Source organism: Borostomias antarcticus (genome assembly GCF_949987555.1).
Source record: "Borostomias antarcticus genome assembly, chromosome: 5".
Classification (NCBI taxonomy): domain Eukaryota; kingdom Metazoa; phylum Chordata; class Actinopteri; order Stomiiformes; family Stomiidae; genus Borostomias; species Borostomias antarcticus.
In genome coordinates, this window is record NC_140238.1 from 26373911 (window position 1) to 26397640 (window position 23730).

The window sequence follows — 23730 nt, forward strand, 5'->3', positions numbered from 1 at the left end:
CACACACACACACACACACACACGCATTCACATACACACACACACACACGCACGCATACACACGTGTTCACACACACACACACACACACACACACACACACACACACACACACACACACACACACACACACAAGCATCACATGTGCGTCACCATGGCAGAAGCAGTTACTGTAAGCCAGGGAGGCTCCAGGACTGAGCGGAGCAGGTGTTACTGTTATGTTTACCTGCACTATGACGGAAATGGAAAAATGACAGATGGTCTATACGGTAGCTGCCCCATGCTCTAAAATGATTACACCTTGAGTCCATTTAGAGAGATTCTGTCTGTTTGTCAGTGAGCAAGACCGCCAAACCACATCCCATCAAAACTTTTGGCAGACAGATTATTCCCTTGCAGCTAGCTTGTAGATAGCTTGTAGTGCAAAGGTTACATATTACATAGCAAAATGATAGGTTGTAAGTCTATCCAACTGCATCCAGAGGCATTTTGGTCAGCGGCTGCTCCCTTTCAGCTCCCTTGGAGACTGAAAATGAACTGAGATGTCCAGAATGTCCTGAATGCCCAGACCCAGCTGAGCTGCACCATCTGTGCGGACAGTGTTTCTTCTAACAAGCGCTAATAATGTAGCCTGGCTTTGCCAAAAACAATTCGCAAAAATGCAAAGAGTCTGGACACTCTCAGTTTCCAAGGGACATTATGCTGACCAAAATGTCTCTGGACGCAGTTGGATAGACCTACAACCAATCAAGAGCAACGGAATGTGGTTTAGTCATGGTACTGTATTAAATGGGAAAAGTCATCATGTCAAAGCGCCCCATATTAGAGCAACGGTTGTAATTGGGCGGACCAATATCTGGTTGAGTGAAAATCAGTCTAAACGGGTGGATGTCCAGACTGATCTGTGGAGAGAAACAGAAAATTAACTCACGTGATCAGGATGACGAACACGTGCACACATACACACACACGCGCACACACACACACACACACACGTCAATGACATTTTATTTCTATAGCACCATTCATACAAATCAATGTAGCACTATATACAATAGCATAGTGTTTTACATAAAAAGAGATGGATAAAAACATACATCTTGTAAACACAATGAGAACAAACTTCAAATAATTGACTTGTATTTTTTTTGTAACATAAGAGACACACACACCTCAGCGATCACGTCTGGTGCTGTAGCAGCTGAAGCCCAGGCAGAGAGGGGAGTTGAATGACAGCTGTAGTCACATGGTGGCCCACTCCCCTGGCTATACAAATGCACACGCACGTGTGCATGCGCGCACACACACACACACACACACACACACACACACACACACACACACACACACACACACACACACACCCCACTGTGCATCGTCCTACTGTGAACACTCCAGACAGAGAAGGACATAGTGACGGTTATGGGTCAGGACAGTGCGACACATATACATTAACATGTATCTATAGTATAGTGAGAGTGGCATGTTGTGGCACACAGAGCTTGTCTCTCCAGCTCTAGCTGCAACATTACAACCACTAATGCCAAGAAATGGAGTAAAGTGCATCTTATTATTCACTGAGTAAAGAAGGCTCATTGCACCAGAGGGACCTGTCATGGGCATTATGCTCAGAAAAACATTTCCATTAGAATCATGATCCAGCGCTTCCTTCTCGACACACTCATATCCCTTTCTGTTGGATGATTCGCCATTTAAAAAATGTAAACCTCCTCCTGCAGGAAACAGACCCTACAATACATGCATTTGAGGACCACTTGGCACTCCTCCTTTAATGCGGTCACATTTAATTGAGACATTCATTTTTCACAGTTAGCTGAGCCTCACTCACATGCATTGAGATGCAGAGTTTTATGCAGCCAAGTACAGTAGGCTTACACCTATGAGGAATTTGACTCGACTGGTGCATGACAATAAACAGTGCAAGAACAAGACAGGACAGTGCAAAATACAATAGGGAAGAGATACAAACCAATATACAATACAATCTACAAAAATGTACAAAAACTAGACAGTGTCAGTGGGGGTCTCGAGCCTTGTTGATGAGGTTCGTTGCAGTCAGGAAGAAAGTTTTTGTGCCTATGGGTTTTGGTCCTGATGGATTGCAGCCTCCTGCCGGAGGGGAGTGGTTCAAAGAGTTTGTGACCGGGGTGGGAGGGGTCGGCTACAATCTTTCTTGCCTGCTTCAGGGTCCTGGAGAGATGGGAGGTTGCAGACAATCACCCTCTCAGCAGAGTAATGACACGCTGCAGTCTGCCCTTGTCCTTGGCGGTGGCAGCAGTGTATCAGATGGTGATGAAGGAGGTGAGGATGGACTCGATGGATGGACTCGATGATGGATCATGAAGTGTACCATCATTAGCTTTGGCAGGTTGAACTTCTTGAGCTGCCTCAGGAAGTACATCCTCTGTTGTGTCTTCTTGATGAGGGAGCTGATGTTCAGGTTTCACTTGAGGTCCTGAGAGATGATGGTGCCCAGGAAGCAGAAGGAATCCGAAGAATCGACTGGGGAGTCATCCAGGGTGATGGGGGAGCTGGTTTCTTCCTGAAGTCCACAACCATCTCCACTGTCTTTAGAGTGTTGAGCTCCAGGCTGTTATGGCCACACCAGGACAATAGGTGGTCAATCTCTCCCCTGTAGGCGGACTCCTCCCAATCAGAGATGAGCCTAATGAGGGTGGTGTCCTCAGCAAACTTCAGGAGCTTGATTGACTGGTAACTGTACGTGCAGCTGTTTGTATACAGGGAGAAGAGTAGAGGGGAAAGGACGCAGCCTTGAGGGCAACCGCTGTTGATGGTCCAGGAGTCAGAGATGTGTTTCCCCAGCTTCACGTGCTGCTTCCTGTCAGGCAGGAAGCCGGTGATCCATTTAAACTGGTCCCTGTCCCCACTCTAACATGCTTTCACCTTTTCTAACCTTAGCTTCTGAGCTTAACTGTGAACCAGGATTTGTCGTTGTTGTAGCTAACCCTAGTGCGAGTTGATACACTTACTGTTGGTCACAGTAGCTGACGAATGGCGTGGAACTGTGCACTCATCCTGGCTGTTGGCAGCAGCCTTCAACCCATCCCAGTCAGCCAAGTTCAAGCACCCGCAAGACTTTTCCTTAGCTTCACTGGTCCACTTCTTATACAGTATATCCTCACAACAGACTTAATTTCTTCCCGTATTAAGGAATCAGGTGGACTATGGTGTGGTCAGAGCAACGCAGGGTAAAATGGTAAATGGTCTGCACTTATATAGCGCTTTTCCACCTTAGCGGCACTCAAAGCGCTTTACAATGGCCTCTCATTCACCCATTCACACACACATTCACAGTTGAAAATTGGGAATCTAGTGAAGGATTTATAGACAAGACAAAGCACACCAACACACCGAGGCCCGCCGTCCACGTCACCATCTTTATCAATCAACACACACACACACAAACACATATTACATACTGTATTGTACATATACTGTACACAAACACACACACATCACACACACACATACTGTACTACATATTGCACATATACTGTACTCACACACACACACACACACACACACACACACACACACACTCACTGTAGTAAGGACAAGCAGCCATGGTGTGGGTGCCTGGGTAGAGGCCAGCCAGGGCAGGGTGCTCTGGCACTGAAGGTTGGAATGTTCTCTCAATGTTCTCTCAATGTTCTCTCAATGTTCTCTCCCTCCTCACAGTCACTGCCTGTTTTCATTACATCCCTGCATCTAATCTGAATCCATTGATCTTCAGAGAAAGATGTCTTTCTCTCTCTCTCTCTCTCTCTCTCTCTCTTTCTCTCTCTCTCTCGTTCTCTCTCTTTCTCTCTCTCTCTCTCTCGCTGTTTCTCTCACTCTCTTTTTCCTCTAGGGGGTATTCACTACCCCCTGTCTCATAAACGGAGCCGACAGCCGTATGGTCCTGTGGACACGCACGCACACACACACACACACACACAAACAGACAGAATACTGTACACGTACACAAATGCGCGCAGATGGCCGCCCAAGTACAAAAAACAGATTGGCGCGAGATGACACACAATAAAAGCAATGACACATATGGACAGGCACGGGGCTGAAGGAAGGATTGCAACACATGTACAGTATGTACGCGTCTAGAGACACGCACGGCATCTAAATTGCGATTTCCGCCCTCTAGCAGGGCAATAAACAACGTGACGGTTTCTTTTCTTCTTCTGACTGTGCGGGCAAAGTCATCGGGAGGACTTAGAGCAGTTCAGTAGGTGGAGCCGGCGCCGGTGGGCTCGCGCCGGCTCCACCTACTGAACTGCTCTCTGTCCTCCCGATGACTTTGCCCGCACAGTGTGTACCAGCAGGTCTCTGGACCGGGCCACTCTCAAGCATGTATCTTAATTAAACCCTAATGACCCGAGAGGGCCCCGCCGGGGCACGAAGGGGTAGAGTGAGCGAGCGAGCGAGTGGGTAAGTGGCGCGAGAAGCGGCGAAAAATGGACAGAGAGGCCCCGTCCCCCCCTGCCGCCGCCCGTGGTTGACGCATATGCTCGCTCGCTGCCACGCTTCCTGTGCTGCCCGGGGGCAGGGCAGGGCTCGTGAGAAATCACCCCCGCCGCCATGATGTCACCGCTCCGAGGTCACTTTAGTGCAAATATGTAGTGAAGTGTACCGTGTACTGTAGGATCAACAGTATCGGGTATTTTGATAGTTATTTTCTTTACATTGATAAAATGACTCTCCCTGTTGATAGTGTTAGCACCTCTGCGTGCGCTGGCACCAGGAGTGGCTACAGTGAATGAGCTTACAGCACGGCCCCGCCCGCGACACACCTGACCCTGCCTTCAGCAGCCCTCTGCACTCCATGTCTCCCCTCCCCCCCCACCAAGACTTTTTCGCACCTTGTCACGCTGTAATGGTTTGCCTGCACTTTGTCACCATGAACTGTTTTGCCTCCTAGTGAGTGCATGGTCTTGTGCTCAAGCTCTAGCCCCCCCCCCCCCCCCCAACTCCTTTAGCTCCCAGCTCTCCCTGTATCCCCTGGCTCCTTATGGACTAATCCCACTTGATGGAGGTGTAGAAGAGGACCATCATTGCCTTTGGCAGATTTAATTTCTTCAGCTGCCTTAGGAAGTACATCCTCTGCTGTGTTTTTTTGGTGAAGGAGCTGATGTTCAACTCCCACTTGAGGTCCCGGGAAATGGTGGTGCCGATTGGCGTAGACTTTTCCAGGCACGCATGGAGACATGGGTCAGGCAGGGAGACATGTCCCGACCAATATCCAGCGATAACTGAATTGTCCCTTGCAATAATTTGGGACAGAAGCGGTTAACAGATCTCCTTTTCTACTAGTCCCTCCTCCTTATCCCAATATCGCTAATAGGATTGGCTTTCCATTTCTTGCTAACACGTGAGAGGCTGTAGTATCTGGTTGAATTTGGATGCGAGGCGACAAAGCTCAGAGCCTCTGTCACACTACAGCTCTGTGCACATAAATACGGAACAAACCGCGTCTCGTATTGATTCAGTATTGAAAGTGCATTTTATTTTTCAATACGGGACAATCCCGTATTAACCATTACAAACACAGCTAGAATGAAGCCATGACGAGGCTCACTCGCCCACTGAATTGCATAACGTTCAGGCATGTAATATTTAGGTAAGTTTATGTTTTTTGAACCCTATCAGTTATCAATTTGTATGCAGCAAGTGCTCATGTAGGCCAAATGCATGATCATCAGTTCAGGATGTTAAAGAACCAGTCATGAAGATAATCAGATCTGACTGTAGCTCAAATTGATGCTTTTTTATATTATATAGTGAAAAAAAATTCCGCTCACGTGCATCACACACTCGCATTAAATGTCCTTACCGAAACTCTAATAAAAAATATGCCCTTGGGTGGTGCCCAGGAAGCGGAAGGAGTCAACAGTGTGGGATAGGGGGGCTGGTTTCTTTCTAAATGTTTCAACCATCTCCACTGTCTTGAAAGCTTTGAGCTCCAGATTGTTTTGGCCGCACCAGAACAGCAGCTGGTCGATCTCCCACCTGTAGGTAGAGATGCACCGATCCACTTTCTTAAATTTCTGATCTGATTCCGATACCAGGATTTGGATATCTGCCGATACCAATCCGTTACCAGCAGTCTGTTTTCTTTCATTATTATTTATCATTAACTTAATTAATTATTATCATTAACATACACTTTATACACTTTGCACACACCATATTCTTACTGTATTGCTACTGTGCTGCATTGAACTGTTTTTATTATCAGGATATCTTGTATCTTGTTGATGAGGAGCCAAAACGTAATTTTCCTCATCAATTTTATCTAACATATGACTACTTGTATATTGGATTAGGCCTAACAATGAAATAATCCTTGAATCCTACTTAGTCTATAAATTCATTTTCTCATATCAGCGCCCACTTTCATCAAATATAAACTAAATTGTAAAATATAATTAGTAAAATATAAGCTTGGGATGAGACCCCCTGTCTGCTCTGTGCTCCAGTCACTCACTGAGCACCTGCAACCGAGTAGGTCTCAGCCTCAATAGAGAGCAACAGTGTCATATTTCACTTTGATAAGACAAGAGTAATGAATTTATTATATATATATAAATATTGCAAGCAGCTGTTGAACTAGTCGGTATAGTTAGTGTGGAAAATCTCTGAATTGGTGATCCTTTGACTCGCTCCCCGCGCTTGTTGTGTTTACCGCGCGGGGTGAGCACATTGCTTGCGCATGATGTCACATGCTGCGCACAGCATAGAAATGGATAGAATAGATTGGTCCCTATGGATCGGGCCCATTGCCACCGATATCTGATGTATTTATTTATTCAATATTGGGACGATACCCAATCTAAATATGGGATCGGTGCATCCCTACCTGTAGGTGGACTTGTCTCCCTCGGGGATGAGTCTGATGAGGGTGGTGTCGTCCGCAAACTTCAGGAGCGCGAGAGACTAGCTGTTCCTTTACAGGGAAGGGAAGAGTAGAGGGGGGGGCCTGTGCTGATGGTCCTTGAGTCAGAGGCCCAGTCCCAATGTCCCCCCTAAACCCTCAAGCCCTGAGCCCTCATAGACTTATTGACGTCACCTGGTAAAGTGGTTGAGTGCGAGAGGCTGCAAGGGCTTGAATTGGTATAAAAAGGAATGGGACAGCACTTGCGACGTCACATTACGTTGACGTGAAAACATATTTCTTACTATTGTGGGTGTGGGACTTTTTTTAAATTTTACATGTTTTTCTTGTAGGCCTTCGTGTAAATTAAATTTGGGCTGAGTCAAATCCCCTTTACATTATCAGAACTCTCTGTGTTACCCTCAAAACAAGTCTGTTCAACTTGTTGAAATCATTTCATTTTGTGGTCATATGCGAACTACATTACTGCCTGTGATTCTTGTTTGTGATGAATCCAAAAGTATTTACTTAAGAATGATAATATATTATGTATACACATTCCTGCACCTCACAACTCTTTCCATATTCATGTTGGAGATCTCAATTCAACACTGCACCGAAATGGGTAATTAATGTCATACTTCTTTTAACTGGGCAATTTAGAGCAACAGAAATCGATGTAAATTATAAACATAGCCTACATATTTTTAAACAAATCACATTATACAAACCCATGGGGTTAATAACCCATACTTAAAAATAATGAAACCAAAATAATTATAAGGCTACTTGTGCAGATAAGCAAGTCCAGCTGAAAACATGAAAATATATTTTGTTTTGTAACGTGAACGTTAGGGTTGGTTGATCTGTCCGTGCTTGTTTATTGGCTGTTCTTCAGGTAACCCCGTGTTTCACGTCACAACGATATGAACTGTGGGTAATTCCCTTAGGCAAAGTCTGCAGAAGTGCAGACTTATGGTAAGGGGACATAAAGGGCTCAAAATGTCTGCCAAAGAGCCCTCATGCACTTGCCGATTTGACATTGGGACACCCCTAAGCCCTCGCGGACTTCGCGGGGGCGCGCCCTTAAGTCTGTGAGTCTGCAAGGGTGGACATTGGGACTGGGCCAGTGACGTGCTTGCCTAGTTTCAAATGCTGCTTCCTGTCAGACAGGAAGTCTGTGATCCACCTGCAGGTGGAGTCAGGCATTTACAGCTGGGAGAGCATGCCATCCAGAGTGGGCAGGAGGATAGTATTGAAAGCGCAGAAGTCCACACTGAGGTCTGGACTGAGGTCCACAAGCAGGACCCTGGCGTAGGTGCCTGTGGACTCCAGTGTTTTGTTTGGAGTCCCTCCATGTCTTTGTCTGGTGATTGCATGCACCTGTGTCTCGTTGTGTCTTGTCGCTTACCTGCACCTCGTTTCTTGATTGCTCTCCCTGTGTATTAAAGCCCTCATGTTTCTTTTGTCCGTGTCTGTACATGGTCAATGTTAGTGTGTTCCTGTGCTGTGCTCCTGGGCTGGGCACCAGGTCTAAGAGGGCCCTTGTGCGCATGCACTGTCACCACCTCACACACCGCGCCATACCACACCACGCCACCACCATGCCAATTAACTCACAAATCATTTTAGACTGACCAGTTACTAGCATCTAATGTTGATTTCAGCACTGATGACACCTTCTTCTTTTTCTCTCTCTCTCTCTCTCTCTCTCTCACACACACACACACACACACACACACACACACAAACAGCTTTGACTCAAGGCTGACACAAACAGCAGATCAAATAAACCCATCCACAAAATATAGGCTAGGCCTACAGTTATCAAACCCAGCTCACTCACAGCTCGCTCACTCACTCAACTCAATCACCCTCACAATCATAATCACCACAGAAAGCTTCACAGCAGCTCTAGAATACCAAGGTAATTACCATTGTGTGCAGACGCTGAAAGTTCATCTCCCCGGAAAGGAAGCCCTCTTTCACTCAGGAATTTAATCACTGCAACAACTCGCCTTAACACTTGTTTCCAATACTGACCTTCTGCTTCAAGTTTTCTTGCATGGGAAGCATCTACAGTTCACTCCTTTTCAGTACGACGCATAAGATTGAGCACTTTCTGTGTTCAGGACCCCTCTCATGTTCCCTGACTCTGTCACCACCATGTTTCCAGTCACAAAATCCCGATAGAAATGCGTTGTTATGTGCTGAAAACATTTTGCAAGCATAGCAGTATATTTATCCACTCAAGTGTAATAATTTCCCCATTTTGAAGCCTACTGGTGAGCAGGTCGTTTGAGAGTGAGCGCTTTTTACCGCTCCCGGGCGCCCTCCGGCATGATGCTGGATACTTTTTGGCCCAATTTTGAAAAGCAGAAGCACCTCTCATCATAATTTCCTCGCTGAGGTTATCTGTCATCACCCCCCATAAAGCAGGGTTGTTGCTGGGCGGCTCACCTGCTGCTCCCGTCACCGTGGCTGCTGCTGCTGCTAATACCGGTGTGCTTGTAACAACATTTGTTTCTTCGTTCTCCACGTTTTCAATTTGTTGTGGTGTCAGTTGAGGCCCTGGGTCTGGGGCTGCCGCCCCTCTGCTGGTGCTAGGCACCGGATCACCGTCCTCTTCCAGCTCCGAGGCCCTGCTGGTGTTGGCCGGGGCTATAACCGCTAGGGGCCCGAGGTCCAGAGCTCCTCTGCTAGCGCTGGTAGAAACAGTATCCTCCGGGGTCCGGCTCCTGCTGCTGTTTACATACTAGTGCTAGAGGAGGCTTCCTCGCTTACGATGTTAGCTAGCTGGCTGTACTTCAACGTTAGCTAACTCCGTTTTGTCTTCTTCATCAACACTTGGTACTGTATACATTTCTTGTTAAAAGCTGTTATTCGCGGGACATCTTTAATTACCGCTGCTTCTCTCGCTTGTTTTCTTCCTTTTTGCATCCCCGCTTAATTAAAGGCTTTTTAAACGTCCATCTTCTTAGCGCGCAGACTGTCTGCTGACCTGAACCCTCACCTTGAAAGTGCTGCGCTGCCCAGGCAGGCACCGTGCAAGCGTCATGACAATGATGACACAATAACACACTAAATATTTTTATTATTTATTGTTATCTCATTTACCAGTGTTACAAAGTTTTTGCAAACAGATTTAAATTAGTATATGAAGAGCCCGACCCCCCGCCCCCAAAAAACTGGCATTGTAAAAAGCCCTTGATCGCCGAGGGCCCCTGGGCACGTGCTCAATGTGCCCCAATTATAACCCGGGCATGCCATACCTACTAAACCTAACAAGCAATGCCCTAGCCTAACCTGAACCCAGGCAGGGTGTTGACCATGCCCTAACCTAAACCCAGGCAGGGTGTTCACCATGCCCTAACCTGAACCCAGACAGGATGTTCACCATGCTTTGCAATATCTACATCAAGACCAGAGGATGGGGCCCAGATGAGCTCTCTTTGGCTGTATCATCATCTGTGATCATGTTCCTCTCATTTCAAACCCACCCTACTGAGTCCCCCTGCTCGCCCTCCAAAAACAAAGAGGATGAATGAGAGCGTCTCTCCAGCTGATTATGAATGGCTAGCCACCTGCCGTACACCGCTGCTCTTCTCCAGCTCAACCATGTGACAGGTTCTATGCACGCGGCAGGTTGGGAATCAAGTGACTGATTCTCCCCCTTTCATGATCAGGGGAATGTATGAAAATGTGGAACGCCTCCAGCAACACAGACAGCTAATCCTGGTGTGGGCCTGTGAAGTCTGGCACTCTCTAGCGAACATGGGAAGCAGAGTCCTTTTCTATGCACATAATAGGCGTCTAATGCTTCCTGCTAAAAAGCTTTTGCGCTAAAAACGGCCTTGATTTGATTTGGCCACCGAACATTGCTTCCTTTATGTGGCTGTTCTATTCTCTGTGAGGAGATGATAACGTTTCCTTTCAACCAAGGCTACCAATCCCAATTCACCTCCGGTTGAGTTCATTTCATTAACCTTTTTTTCACCAGGTTTGGACTCATTGAGATTAAAATCTCTTTTTCAAGAGCGACGTGGCCAAGAACGGCAGCAGGACAGTTTCATACAGTACACACATAAAAACAATACATCAACTGAAAAGTTTCATACAGAAAAGGTACAGGGAAGCCTTATACTGTAATCCTTGTGAGTTGCATAAAAGGGACCAACGTTTTGAAATTCACAGAATCATAGGAGTCTTTTCATTACTTTTTATTGCAGCATTAGGTGTATGTTGTTAAGGTTAACATTTGTGAACAGTTGTGTCCCGAGAGGAAAGGAACTTCATCTATGGTGAAGTACAGTAAAATGTGGCTCATCCTAGTCAGTGAAAAAGCCCTTTCACATTACTGTACGTCTGCATACTCTGCTCTGAAGGTGACCTTCTGTACAGGTCATCCATGCTCAAGCTCAATTACAATTGGTCAAGTCAAATCAAACTCCTAGATTGGGCACACAGAAAGCATAGAGGTATCACACACACCCACAGCCGCACTCTCACAGGCTCTCTCTCTCCCTCTCTCTCTCTCTCTCTCTCTCTCTCTCACACACACACACACACATACATGCTGCCAGCAGCAACCAACTGACCAACCGACTTTGACCAGGGAGCTCTGAATAAGGGGAAAGGCAAGCAAGAGGGAGAAGAGAGGGAAAACAACGACCATGATAGTGTTGTTGTCTGTTTTCCCCCCAGAGTCTCCTGATGAAAAAGGAAAAGAGAAGCAGTAATGACTAAACCCAGAGGCGAACAAGGTTGAGTGTTTAGGCTGTGATGCTGCTGACCTCACAGAGCAGCGACCAGGGCTCTGCAGCTAATCCCACACGACACATCAAATCAGCTCTATTTATACTGCGCTCAAAGCTCCCACGTATTTACCCAACACTACTGTCACTGCTGCACCTCCCCTCTCTCTCTTTCTCTCCCTTCCCTCTCTCTCTCTCTTACCTCCTCTCTCTCTCTGTCTCTCTCTCTCACACACACTTCCCTCCATCTCTCTTTCTCACTAGGCTACAGCGTAGGGTACGGGGGCTATGCAAACTACGGCGTAGGCTTCACTGTAGATTCAACGCGGAATAATAAATTGGGCTTTACCTCCTCTCTCTCTCTCTTTCTCACTTCCCTCCTCTCTCTCTCTCTCTCTCTCTCGTCAGGTTAGCGGCTAAAGAGATTTTAACCACACATACACACACACATGGGGTAGGCAAACACACACGTGCATACGTGTACAAACAGACAAGCACACACTTTGGCGTTATGCACACACACCTACACACCACTGTATATCCTGTTCACTCAACCTCCATTTTGTTCTACTGTAGGTTCACCTGACAGGTTGGCTGGGAGGAGATAATTGTAGTGTAACTGTGTTTGCGTTTGTGTGTGTGTGTGTGTGTGTGTGTGTGTGTGGTGTTAGGCTGCATGTCCACTAACGAGCTGTCGTGTTTTTGCAGACTGGAGTATACAGTAACTAGCTAAGCTAAGAAAGATATAGCTATGGTAATGTTAGCTAGTGCTAATGTTCGCTGTCACTGAATCTTGCCAAAAACAACCTTTGGAGTCATCAAAACAGCCTTTTATGGCCTTTTAAAGCCCTTTATAGCCTGTGCTTTAGCCCTGAAAGTTCAACTTTTTTCAACTGAGAGCCTTGAGCCCATGGCGCTATTACGTTAAAAACACTTAAAATCCATCATCTCTAGAGCTCTAGAGATCATTGCCCATTGTAAACAATGAGAAAACAGTGCCAGCTCTAAAATACATCTTGTCGGTGGACACACACCCATATACTCCAGGCCGTTTATGTCATTCTGTGAGCGGGTGCCAAAGGCAACAGGCTGAGCTCACCTTGCTTACCTCTCTACGGTGAACAGGCTACTTTTTCAGAGGTTAAACCCATTTGGAATTAAATACGTGTTTCCCATTAGACCAAGAGGACATTTCATGGTCAGAGGCAACATTTGGCTTGTCAACTGCTAACTATTGTTCTGTCTCTCTTCTCCTCCCCCTGTGTCTCTCCCCCAACTCTCTCTCTCTCTCTCTCTCTCTCTCTCTCCAGACACAGCAGCCAGAGACTACTACAAGAGCTACCCCATGGTGGACTACACCCACCGCCAGTCGCCGTCCACCTTCCAGCCAATCGCCTTCCACCCCAAGGACAAGCCCTTCCTCCCACCGCCGGACATCCACGCCCCGTTGGCCATCACCATCAACACGGCCCAAATCCCCAAGCCCAAGATCTCCAAGACCAACACCCACCCGCTCACCTCCAGCTCGGCCTTCAAAGCCTGGGACCCCAGTAAGAGCCACGTCCAGCATCCGGCCGCCCACATCCTGCCTCCCCACCAGCAGCACCAGCTGCATCAGCAGCACCAGCTGCACCAGCAGCACCAGCAGAACAGCCGGCGCCAGGTCTACTCCCACAGGCGTCAGTTCAGCATCGAGACGCTTCCGGAGCTGTTCACGCAGCCCGTGGGGTACGGGCCCTCGCCCCACATACACCCCAAACACAAGGGGCTGCCCACCAACAGCAAGACGGAGGTGACGGTCTGAGCAGCCTCAGTGTAGGGAGAGACGGAGGGAGGAGCGCGTGTGATAACGGGCCGCCTGGGTGTGGCCATTTTGTACCGATGATTCACGTCGAAGGCTGAGGGGACAAAGGACAAGTTTGCGTGGTCTTTCACTGTCTTCATTCCAGGCTTTTTGTTTGTTTGTTGTTGATAATGTATACTGTGTGTGTAATAGCCACTCAACAGTATTAATGGTAATTAATGGGGGGGGGGGGGGACTGTAAAATGGCGGCCAGTGACTCACTCTCGCTCAACCTTTCCCCTCAGTAAACCCTCTTTTGTCCCAGAATCCTTTCTATTTATGGTCAATCTCTTCTGTTTTCAACCCCTGGCACCATCACATCACTCTATCCGCGTGCAAACACACACACACACACACACACACACACACACACACACACACACACAGCCTCACTCCGAGTTGTGTTTGCAGGCTGTCAAAGAGGCTCACATGGGAGACGCGGCCCCAGGAGGCACCAGATCAGATAAGATAATGCCATTGTGTTGTCGGCTACTATCAACCTCACCCCGGACAGAGTGAGACATCACTCTTCCACAATCTATACTAGGAAGAGAAAGAGAGACATGGGGAGAAACAGAGGTAGAGGAAGCGGGACTGGAGCTATTATAAAAAGCATGAAGAACCGGACCAGGCAGCGGTGTGACAAAGTCACCCCTACAGCTGGCTATCTCCTCCGGGAGGAATCCCTGGAGCTCCTGACACACAGAACCAAGGGAGATCTCTCATCAGCACCAGCCTCTCTGGGCCTCCTGTTGTCTATCTGAGACAGCAACACATGCCTGGGGAAGGTCAAACAAGGTCACAGTTGCACCACGCCTGTGGTAGGGAAATACAGTAAGAACAGAGGTCAGGAGCCAGTCGTCAGGGGCGATGGGCGCCAGGGGAGATGAAAAAGGGGGAGGGGTCAGGACAGGTCACCGTATCCAGGTAAAGGTGCCAAAAGCAAGGCAAAGCAATTGGTGTCAATTGAAGGTCAATTGAAGGTCATTGATCGTTTTTAAACGTTTCTTACAGCTTTGACCAGTGTGATTTCAGAGGATCTGACCAAACCTTGAAAGCAGGCAAGATCATCTATGTGTTTTAGAAAATGAGCTCCAAACTCACAAGAAATAACTCATGTGATGCATGTGTATATAACTGTAATGTTTAAATAGGCTTCTTTACTATGATTCCTTTGTTGAATGCATTTGTATTTAATGAATCACTTTAAATGCAGTGGTTGATGCTAGCAGCTATATGTACTGTACTTGTAGAGAGGGAGAGAGAGAGAGAGAGAGAGAGAGAGGGAGAGAGAGAGAGAAAGCAAGGCAGCGAGAAAGGGGAGGTTAGTGCATCCACAGCTTGTTCCCACTTGACGCGGCAACGATGTGTTTGCATGAGAATCTTATACCGTCCGAGTCCGCAGAAGCTCCGCCCCCTCGTCATGCATTCCCACAGACTCTCCCACAAACGAGCGCAGCCCTTCGCCGCACTTCCTGTACCGGACTAAAGCCAGCGAGTTGCGCCTCGGCGCCTTTACTGCCTAACACTTCCTGGACAGGTGGAAGCCTGTCCAATGACGGTAGACAGTAGTGCTTACAAGAGTGAGAGTCACACAGCATCACGGTCCTCCCCACCGCCAGGCTCTAGCGGACCCGCCTCCCTCGGTGCTCCCGTAGCCATGACAAGCGGAGGGATGGCCGCGAACCTCCAGCTTTCTGCCCTTGCGTGGTCTTCCAAGCTGTTCCCAGCCGGTGGACTCCCTCCCAGTCTCCTCACAGTAGGGCCTAGCTATAATTAATGACAGCCTGCTCTCAGCATGGCAGGCCCATTCTCATACAGACACACACACACACACACACACACACACAAAGGATGTGCATGAGCAGGCGTTTTGAAACCTTACTATTCTCACTAACACTTCTGAGATACAGAGCTATTGTGTGATATGCACACCTAGTGGGTCTTATGGAGATTACTTAACAACTTGATATGAATAACAATTGATCCTGGACACAGCTGTGCTAGTTAGGAGCCCGTGCTCCGACCCGGATGTTATGAGAGCGGGTGGCTTGCTGTAGCTCGTACGTCACAGCATCCAAATGTGAAGAGGTTATGTAACGTCCCTAAAACCCACTCAGAGATGCTGGCATGTTTTTGTGTTGGAGAATGAAAAGACGATCATAAATAGAGAAGGGTTAGAGAAGTGTTGGATATGCATGAGGTCATATGAATATGCATTAGGCACATCGGCACACATAGTGGTATACAACTTGCATGCTCTCTCCACTTGCTTCCGACTAACGAATCAATCTGAGGACCATAGAGAAGAGCTTGTTAGACAATGCTTCCCGGAGCTAAAAGCCCTACCATAATATTCTATGGGCTGCTTTATCTCTTGGTGTTGCATTATGGTGAAACAAGCAGTGGGATGTGTGCAAGTAACAAGCAATATGTTCTGCCTGTAAAGCAATAAGGACTAACCCAGCCGTCTGGTACCACTGTCTTTGGACCTCTCTACAGTCTTTTTATTTGTTTGGGAAATGTAAGAATTGAATGCGAACACGACATCTAGACCCTAAGATCTGTATTTTTGTCAGTATCTCTGGGTCTTCCAAAAATGGTTTGGACCAATTTCCAAGAAACCAGACGACAGAAAGGCACTGAGTCCCCGCCCCTCTGGACTAGAGCGGGAGGATATGACATAACAGAATCAGACGTCTGACGTCCCCAGCATCCTGCTCTTGATATCAAGCTTTATGAGTGTTCTTTGACTTCTGTCTATCAAACTGAATCAAAATGTGATCTTAAAGAACCAAGCAAGGTCGTTCAAAAGGATACAGGAACACCAAGTAGTTGTAGTCATTGTTGGCCCTGCAAGACAGCTGAGATACAGCTCTCCCTGGCGGGGATCTTGTTGCTAATGCTAGCTGAGCAAGGTTAGCCAATCATGGAGAGCTTAGCACGGCTAGCTGTAGCTGTGCTGTGTGTGACTGCACTGCTGAGTAGGGCTGGTGGTGTAATGATACCTGGATACTGGCTCCAGGGAGCCTTCTGGGAACCTTTCAAGGACAGACAGAGCCTGGAGGCAGGCAAACAGCAAGGCGCAGCAAGGAAATGGCAACCTCTAGCTTTCTCAGACATAATGAAGCAATATGATTGGCTAAGAGGTTGTTCCCCTTATCCTTCTCGTCCTATGGGAGCGTTTGCGTGCAGGTGTCTAGACTCCATGAAGAACAAGAGTGCTGACTGTTCTGAACACTGACACCATCCTGAAGCATCACTTGTTACCGGGCGGAGGACCGTTCTTGCCCACAGGTGTGGCTATGTCTCCACAATAAGCTCCTCGACCAGACCGTCCCCAGCCCTCTGGCTTTGACTAGCCTCAGACTGAATTACTGTACAATGATACATACAGCAGACAGGGCATGATGGTGATAGGGGACTCAATCTGTCTAAAGGCTCAACTGGAGCCAAACTTTTGCCTCAGTTTCTCAACTCTGGAGCGTGTAAATACAGCGGCATCACATCGAGGCAGGAGAGCCATGAAGAGCTGATCGTCTCTCTCACCAGACTTCTTCTGCTCACTGGCTGTAGGCAGGACCAAAACACTCAGTGAATCAGAAGAAACTGAGTACACCTAACTGATCCAACCAAACAGTGAAAATGCTGTCAGGCTGTTTTGGGACATCATCTTAGCGTGCATACTCAATCTCTACTGATTACTGATATGGCTCCTTCAAGAGCTGAATGACTGTTGTTACTTCCTCCAACGCAAGTATTCTACAACAGGTTTTGTGAATGCAACCTGGTAGACATACTTGGGTTTCTTACCTAGCAATATATTGTGTATGATTCTCTGGCTTTATTTTTGGTCTTTCTTTTTTGTACTGTGTTCAGGTTTGAAATTAAATTATGTCAAAAAACGCTTGACCGATGAAAGACTAAGTAAGTGCTTCTGGATTTTTGGGCCTGAGGCCAGCCCCGCCCTTCCCTCCAGAGTATGTCCTGTGGTTGAAGCATCGTGCTGTTTTGGGTTACATTGTGGTTCATGCGCTCATGTATTCACTTCATAAATGCATTGTATCCAAGTGCTTTGGCAACACATATAGCTAAAGACGAAGAATTCAAGATTTTGTGATCATTGTGCAGCTTCTATCTGCAAAATTGTGTGTTGGTCCATACTTTTTGGTAGTAGACTACCTTTGATTGCTACTGTATGTACTGGTGTATATATGTATACTGTATCACTTGTCTGCTGTGAACATTGTTGACTACTTGGTTTATATAAGGGCTTTTTATAGAGTTAAACAAACAAGGAAAATAAGACTTTCTCTTGTGGTAGCATACAGTATAGCAGAGTGACAGAGATGATACCAGCTTCCTGGTGGCCTGATGTCTGGGTCACCCCAACTGCCGTGTCCAAAATAATAATCCTGTTTTGACATCATCTGTGATTTGACTGGATTTGTCTCTGTGGGTCGTTAGCTGGCGAGAGCCTTGAAGAGTTTGCTGAATCTGACAATGTGAAAGGAAGGCTTCAGAGCAGAGGCCTCCCCCCCCCCCCATCATCATCTAGAAGAAATCTTTCATCCAACCCCCTCTTTAAAACATAGCCTGTCCTAATGCTCCCCAACCCTTAGAATGGGGATATCAGCTTAGCGTGCATATGAGACAGCAGAGAGATATATTAACCAGCGCTTTCTCCTGCAGAGTGAGACAGACGCCGTGATCTCTTTAACGTGGGGATATAAAACTTGGCAGGGTATTGAGTTGACATACTGTACCAAGCATCTATCAGGTTCCCCTGCAATGCCTGTCGACTTGGTCAATAGACTAATCCAATTAAGAACGTCGGGAGGATTGGATTGTTGAAATGAAATAGCCGTCTAATTTGATTCTTATTCAAACCGTGACTTACATTAAATACCTTTTACATTAATCTCAGAATTGGTTTTGACACTCCTAATATGCCCCGTCTGTCTCACAATAAAGACATACTGTAATTTAGGTGGCAGAACACGTACTGTAAACTGTATGTTTTGACCTGCAGTTGTATTTACAGAGCTGCCGGCTGTGGGAGATAAGAGAGCACCAAGCAGTGTCTAAAAATACCTCTGGTTTCAGGTGATCATGCATTGTTTACATTGGAGTGTGAGCTTTTCTTTATTCATAGTTCAGGGCCGAAAGAAATAGAGCAAAAAAGGAATATGTAATGTGTAAAAGAAAATTAGATGTGAATAAATGAATAGAGATGCTGACACATCAACACACATACAGTACAGGGTCATACGCACAAGGAGCTACACACACACACACATACACATGCACGCACACACATACGCACACACAAACGCACACACACACACACACACACACACTCACTCTCTCTCGCTCAAGGCCCAGTAAACAAATGAACATTGGTTTATTTGAAGGGTGTCCTTTGTAGGCATTTTCAACAGAACAGCAATCAAATTCTGAATTGTGACGACCGGCCTGTAGTTAAGGCAGTGCACATCTCACACGGTCAGCAGTTATCTGGGCATCCCTGACACGCACTGCCCCTGCCTGCCATTTGTTTAGTGTTCCGCCCACAACCCAGCCCAGTCCAGTCCAGTCCAGTCCAGTCCAGTCCAGTCCAGTCCAGTCCAGTCCAGTCCAGTCCAGTCCTGTCCTGTCCAGCCCAGCCCAGCCCAGCCCAGTCCAACCCAACCCAACCCAGCCCAGCCCAACCCAGCCCAGCCTAACCCAACTCAGCCCAACCTAACCCAGCCAGCTCAGTTCAGGCTAGCACAGCCCAACACAGCCCAGGGCATGAAGATCCAACCTTCAGTGATAATACGTCAGTTAATTTGTACATCTCTGGGGCCTGGACTGAATCCATCACAGAGAGCAAAGAGCCAAATGCCACAATCATGTCCCCATTAGTATCTCTCTCTCTCTCTCTCTCTCTCTCTCTCTTTCTATTCCTCTTCTTGCCAGTGGTGGACAACCTAAGGTCATACTATATCTGAAATGGCATTGTTCAGGTCAAAGGAGAAATTACAAATTGTTTCTACTCACCACTTTATCTCTGTTAATAACGACACCTCTCACAATCAAAGCCTACGGGACTTTGCATCCAAATCATTTCAATTACCTCCTTCGGTGTAGACACACAGGACCATCGTCAGGAGTGTATTGTTTAACCTCAGACAAACAGTACCCTGGGTCTCCGTGGCGCTCTTGCCCAACGTGAATCCCCTTCTCCTCCCCCCTCGCCCAGAGTTAATCATTTCACTGGCAGTGCTATGCAGCCTTCTTTCAGACTGGCACCCTCACAACAGCTACTGGGAACTATATATCCCTGGGGCTTCGCATTTCACTAATATATGTGTATATAGAGAGGGTCAATTATCAAAGATGATGGACATGATGATAATGACGATGGAGATGATGATTGTTTAAGTTTTTACAGCACTAATGATTATTATTTTCGAGGAACGGTCGAGGTCAAACTTACCGTCTGGCTTTTTAAGCATCTCTTTTTAGAGGAAAACTTAATAAGTGTTCTTTGTATGAACTTGATAAAAAATTAAAATGGTGAGAGGAACGCTGGCGTCCGGGTGTGTTTGTGGGGCGTGTGAGAAAACTGGGAAACAGAGAGAAGGAGGAGGGAGAGATACTGTACGCGGTGGAGAGAAAGAGAGAATTAAAGATATACTGAAAGACAGATAAAGAGCAATTGAGGAAAGGTGTGTGTGTAAGGTCGGTGAACAAGAGAGAGTGTGTTTGTGAGAGAGAGAAAGAGAGGGATGGTAAACAGAGAGAGAGACACCAGAGAGACCAGAGACAGAGGGAGAAAGCGAGAGAGACCTTTCTCCCAGTCCCTCCCAGACAAGGAGGTAGAGCCAGTGTTTTTCCACCCCGGCTTTGTGCCTCCTGCAGTGAGCAGGTTTTACCGGCACCTGACACGGCAAGATAAGAGACCAGAGACACAAAGAGCTACAGTCAATAATGACAGGACCGTCCGGAGGAGGGGACGAATAACGGAGGAAGCTACGGGAGGATGGAGAGAGCAGCGAGGGGGCGAGAAAGAGGGCAGGGAAAAGACGAGCCAGGGACCACATGAGAAGAAAAGACAGCCCAAAAAGAACGGGTGGAAGAGAAGGGGAGATGACATTTCCAGATGGCGGGAGGACTGCAGAACTGAAAGAATGGAACATGAGGGAGAGAGAGATGGTGGAGAAAGAGAGAGAGAGAGAGGGAGAGAGAGAGTGGAGGATGAGAGAGATGAGCCCAACACTAGCACCGGTATTGTGATGGTAATACTGCTAATGTTGTGATTGTTCGTGAAGTGTTCAGCAAGTATAAGGGGCCTCTAGGGGCCTGAGGAGGGAAGGCCCCTAGAAGAGGGGGTTCGGATCGGGCAACAGTCTGGCACAGCAACGGGAGGGTGGGGGGGGGTTGGACTGCAGAGACTGAGCATAATCCGTTCAAACCCCTCACACACACACACACACCCTACAAACTGATGCCAGAACACGCGTATGCTCACTCACCCTCTTTCTCTCTCTCACACACACACACATACACTCACAGACACACACACACACACACAGGCACACATACACAGACACACACCCCTCTGCAAGCCTGGCCAGAGACAGCTCCATCAATCTGGTTTGCTCTCTGTCTGCACACAGCAGCTGTCAGCAGACAGCCACGGAGGTCGCAGGCTGTGCAGATAGGTTTAATGAGAGGAGTGCGTGTGTGTGTGTGTGTGTGTGTGTGTGTGTGTGTGTGTGTGTGTGCAGAGAACATAGACGGTAGGAGGAGGGATAGATAAGAGTGAGACATGGGTCAAGCTGCTGGCATATGCAGGCGCCGTCTCAGCAACACACATCAGTGGTCCTCCTTATGGTCACACACACACGCACGCACACACACACACGCACACACACACACACACACACACACACAGAGACACGCACACACACGCCAGCCCAGACCAGGCGTAACGGTGTGAGTATGGGTGTCCGACCCCCGTCTGTCCTCGGAGAGAAGAAGAGAGAGGTTGACCAGAGACTACAGTACATTAGATGGATGAGCCCCATCGATTTCTCCATCCAGCGTTTCATAAATTCAATTAAACCGGAGGCCTCCTGAGGAAGCAGCACTCCGCACCAAACATCAGAGAGCGAGGCTGGCTCTCTATCTGGAGCGAAATCAGATGAGCTGCACCACCTGCCCAGAGGTCACACCACACCCTGGTGGCTGGAGGAGGTAGTTCAGACGAGGGACATTACCGTAAAAACTGGTCCTCTTCCAAATCAGCTCCATCAATCAACCCGTTTTACCATTGGCTTTTATTAGTTTTAGGGCCGCCCGTTTCACGATCAAACTGTCAATCGTCTGTCAAAGTCATTTCAGTGTAGTTGCCTCTTTTTATACCTGTCAGGTATAAAAAGAGAAAAGGAGAAATACGTCTGGTGTAAGAGGGGCTCTGTGTGACGGAGCTGCGGCTGGAGGGGGCGGGGTCTGTGATGGAGGAGAGGGCGGGTGCGGAGACAGCCGATAAAACCTGATGGATTAACCCGCCACACAAAATTAATTAAACGTGCAGGGATTCATTGCAATTGGACGCATCCGTAACAACTGGGATAGGGGATCTGGACGGGGAGGGGGTGGTGGTGTAGGCGCGTCAGTGCTGGGGGGTGGAGGGAGGGGTGGGGAGCGCCGGTCGTCTAGCTAGGCGTTCATTAGCCTACAGAATTAAAGGTCTTTACTGGTTCCCAGGCCGACCCGCGCTCTCTATATTGTTCCAGCTGCAATGACGACGCTGGGAGGAAAAGAGCAGCGTGGCGGATTACAGCAAAAAACGAGGCACCCGGAGACTAGAGAAAATAAAAGCTTCCGATTAACTATGCTAATTGGGCGGAAAGCGCCTCTTCTAAAATTCTCCTTCATGTGGCCCAATGGTTAACAAAGCTAAAGGAGCATCATCATCGCTGAGCCAATGAGTGACCATCATCCCATGTGTCTTCAGGACCTATGTCAATGGGCCCCATATGATGATGATGTTGATGAATTGATTGAGTTTTTTTTACTGTATTTATTTATTTTTTTGCTTTGTATTGTCCCGGGTTGTACGACTGACTCAACTGCAAGCCAAATCTACCTTTGGGTATCAAAAGTAAACTAAACCAAAATATACTGTACATTCTATGGCTGACAGGCTTGATACAAGATGGGGTGTTCCTTGCCCCTTCTCCCTCAAATAAAAACATTTTCTGAATCCACAGCTGTTATAAAATGTTTATTTCATCAAGTGTCATCATTATACACTTTTCTAAAAAACAAGAAATACATACAGTGTCAAAATATGCATTAAGCCCCCTCAGTCCCCCCCCCCCCCCCCCACCCCCCTACTGCCATCCCCTGTCCTCAGCTGTCATCAGACCACGAGAGCTGCATGGGTCAAATACATGGATCAAATACTGTGAAGTGAAGACTTCCATGCGTGCGTGAAATACTGTCCATAAAGTACACCTCCGGTATTTCCATATTTCCAAATTTAGTATTTGACGAAGGTCTGCATATAACAGCTGGACATGGAGGGGTTCAGTAGCTCTAATACAGCAGAGAGAAGCTGGTCTACAGCACCAGCCACACCACCAAGTGCAAAGTCAGAAACAAGGATATACTGAACATACATAACAAGGTGAATCCCATATCAACTCCTAAAACCATGCGGCTAGACTACAGCCACCTCACCATTAGCCACCACTGGGCTACAAGACTACTAGCCACCACTAGGCTTCTACAAGACTACTAGCCACCACTAGGCTACTAGACTACTAGCCACCACTAGGCTACTACAAGACTACTAGCCACCACTAGCCACCACTAGGCTACTACAAGACTACTAGCCACCACTTGGCTACTACAAGACTACTAGCCACCAATAGGCTACTACTAGACTACCATACCCCCCACCACTAGCCACCACCAGGCTACTGGCTCACTCACCACTCCTATACCTCTGGGAGGATCCAACACATTCAGCAGAATGTTGATCTCTGATATGCTGGAAGGTCATTTTGCCATATTTTGCCAGTCCTTTGCAATGGTGACTCTAAGGAAGGGGTTAAGTGTTGATTTGGAATTCAGAAAGAAACTGCCTCCACCATTACACCCACACAGTACACACACACACGCACGCACGCACACACACAGACACAGATGATTAAAGGGGATGCCTTGA

At 47.4% G+C, this 23730-nt stretch overlaps 1 protein-coding gene across 1 annotated transcript in view; it reads left to right on the forward strand.

The window, feature by feature from the left end:
* LOC311309546 (protein shisa-8) overlaps positions 1-13466 on the forward strand; it is a gene marked incomplete at both ends in the record, with an annotated part of 78204 nt that extends 64738 nt beyond the window's left edge. The window contains one exon of the mRNA XM_084438874.1: positions 12973-13466. Coding sequence (XP_084295000.1) covers positions 12973-13466 — 494 coding nt within the window. The remainder of the gene's footprint in view (positions 1-12972) is intronic.
* Between the last annotated feature and the right edge of the window lie 10264 nt (positions 13467-23730).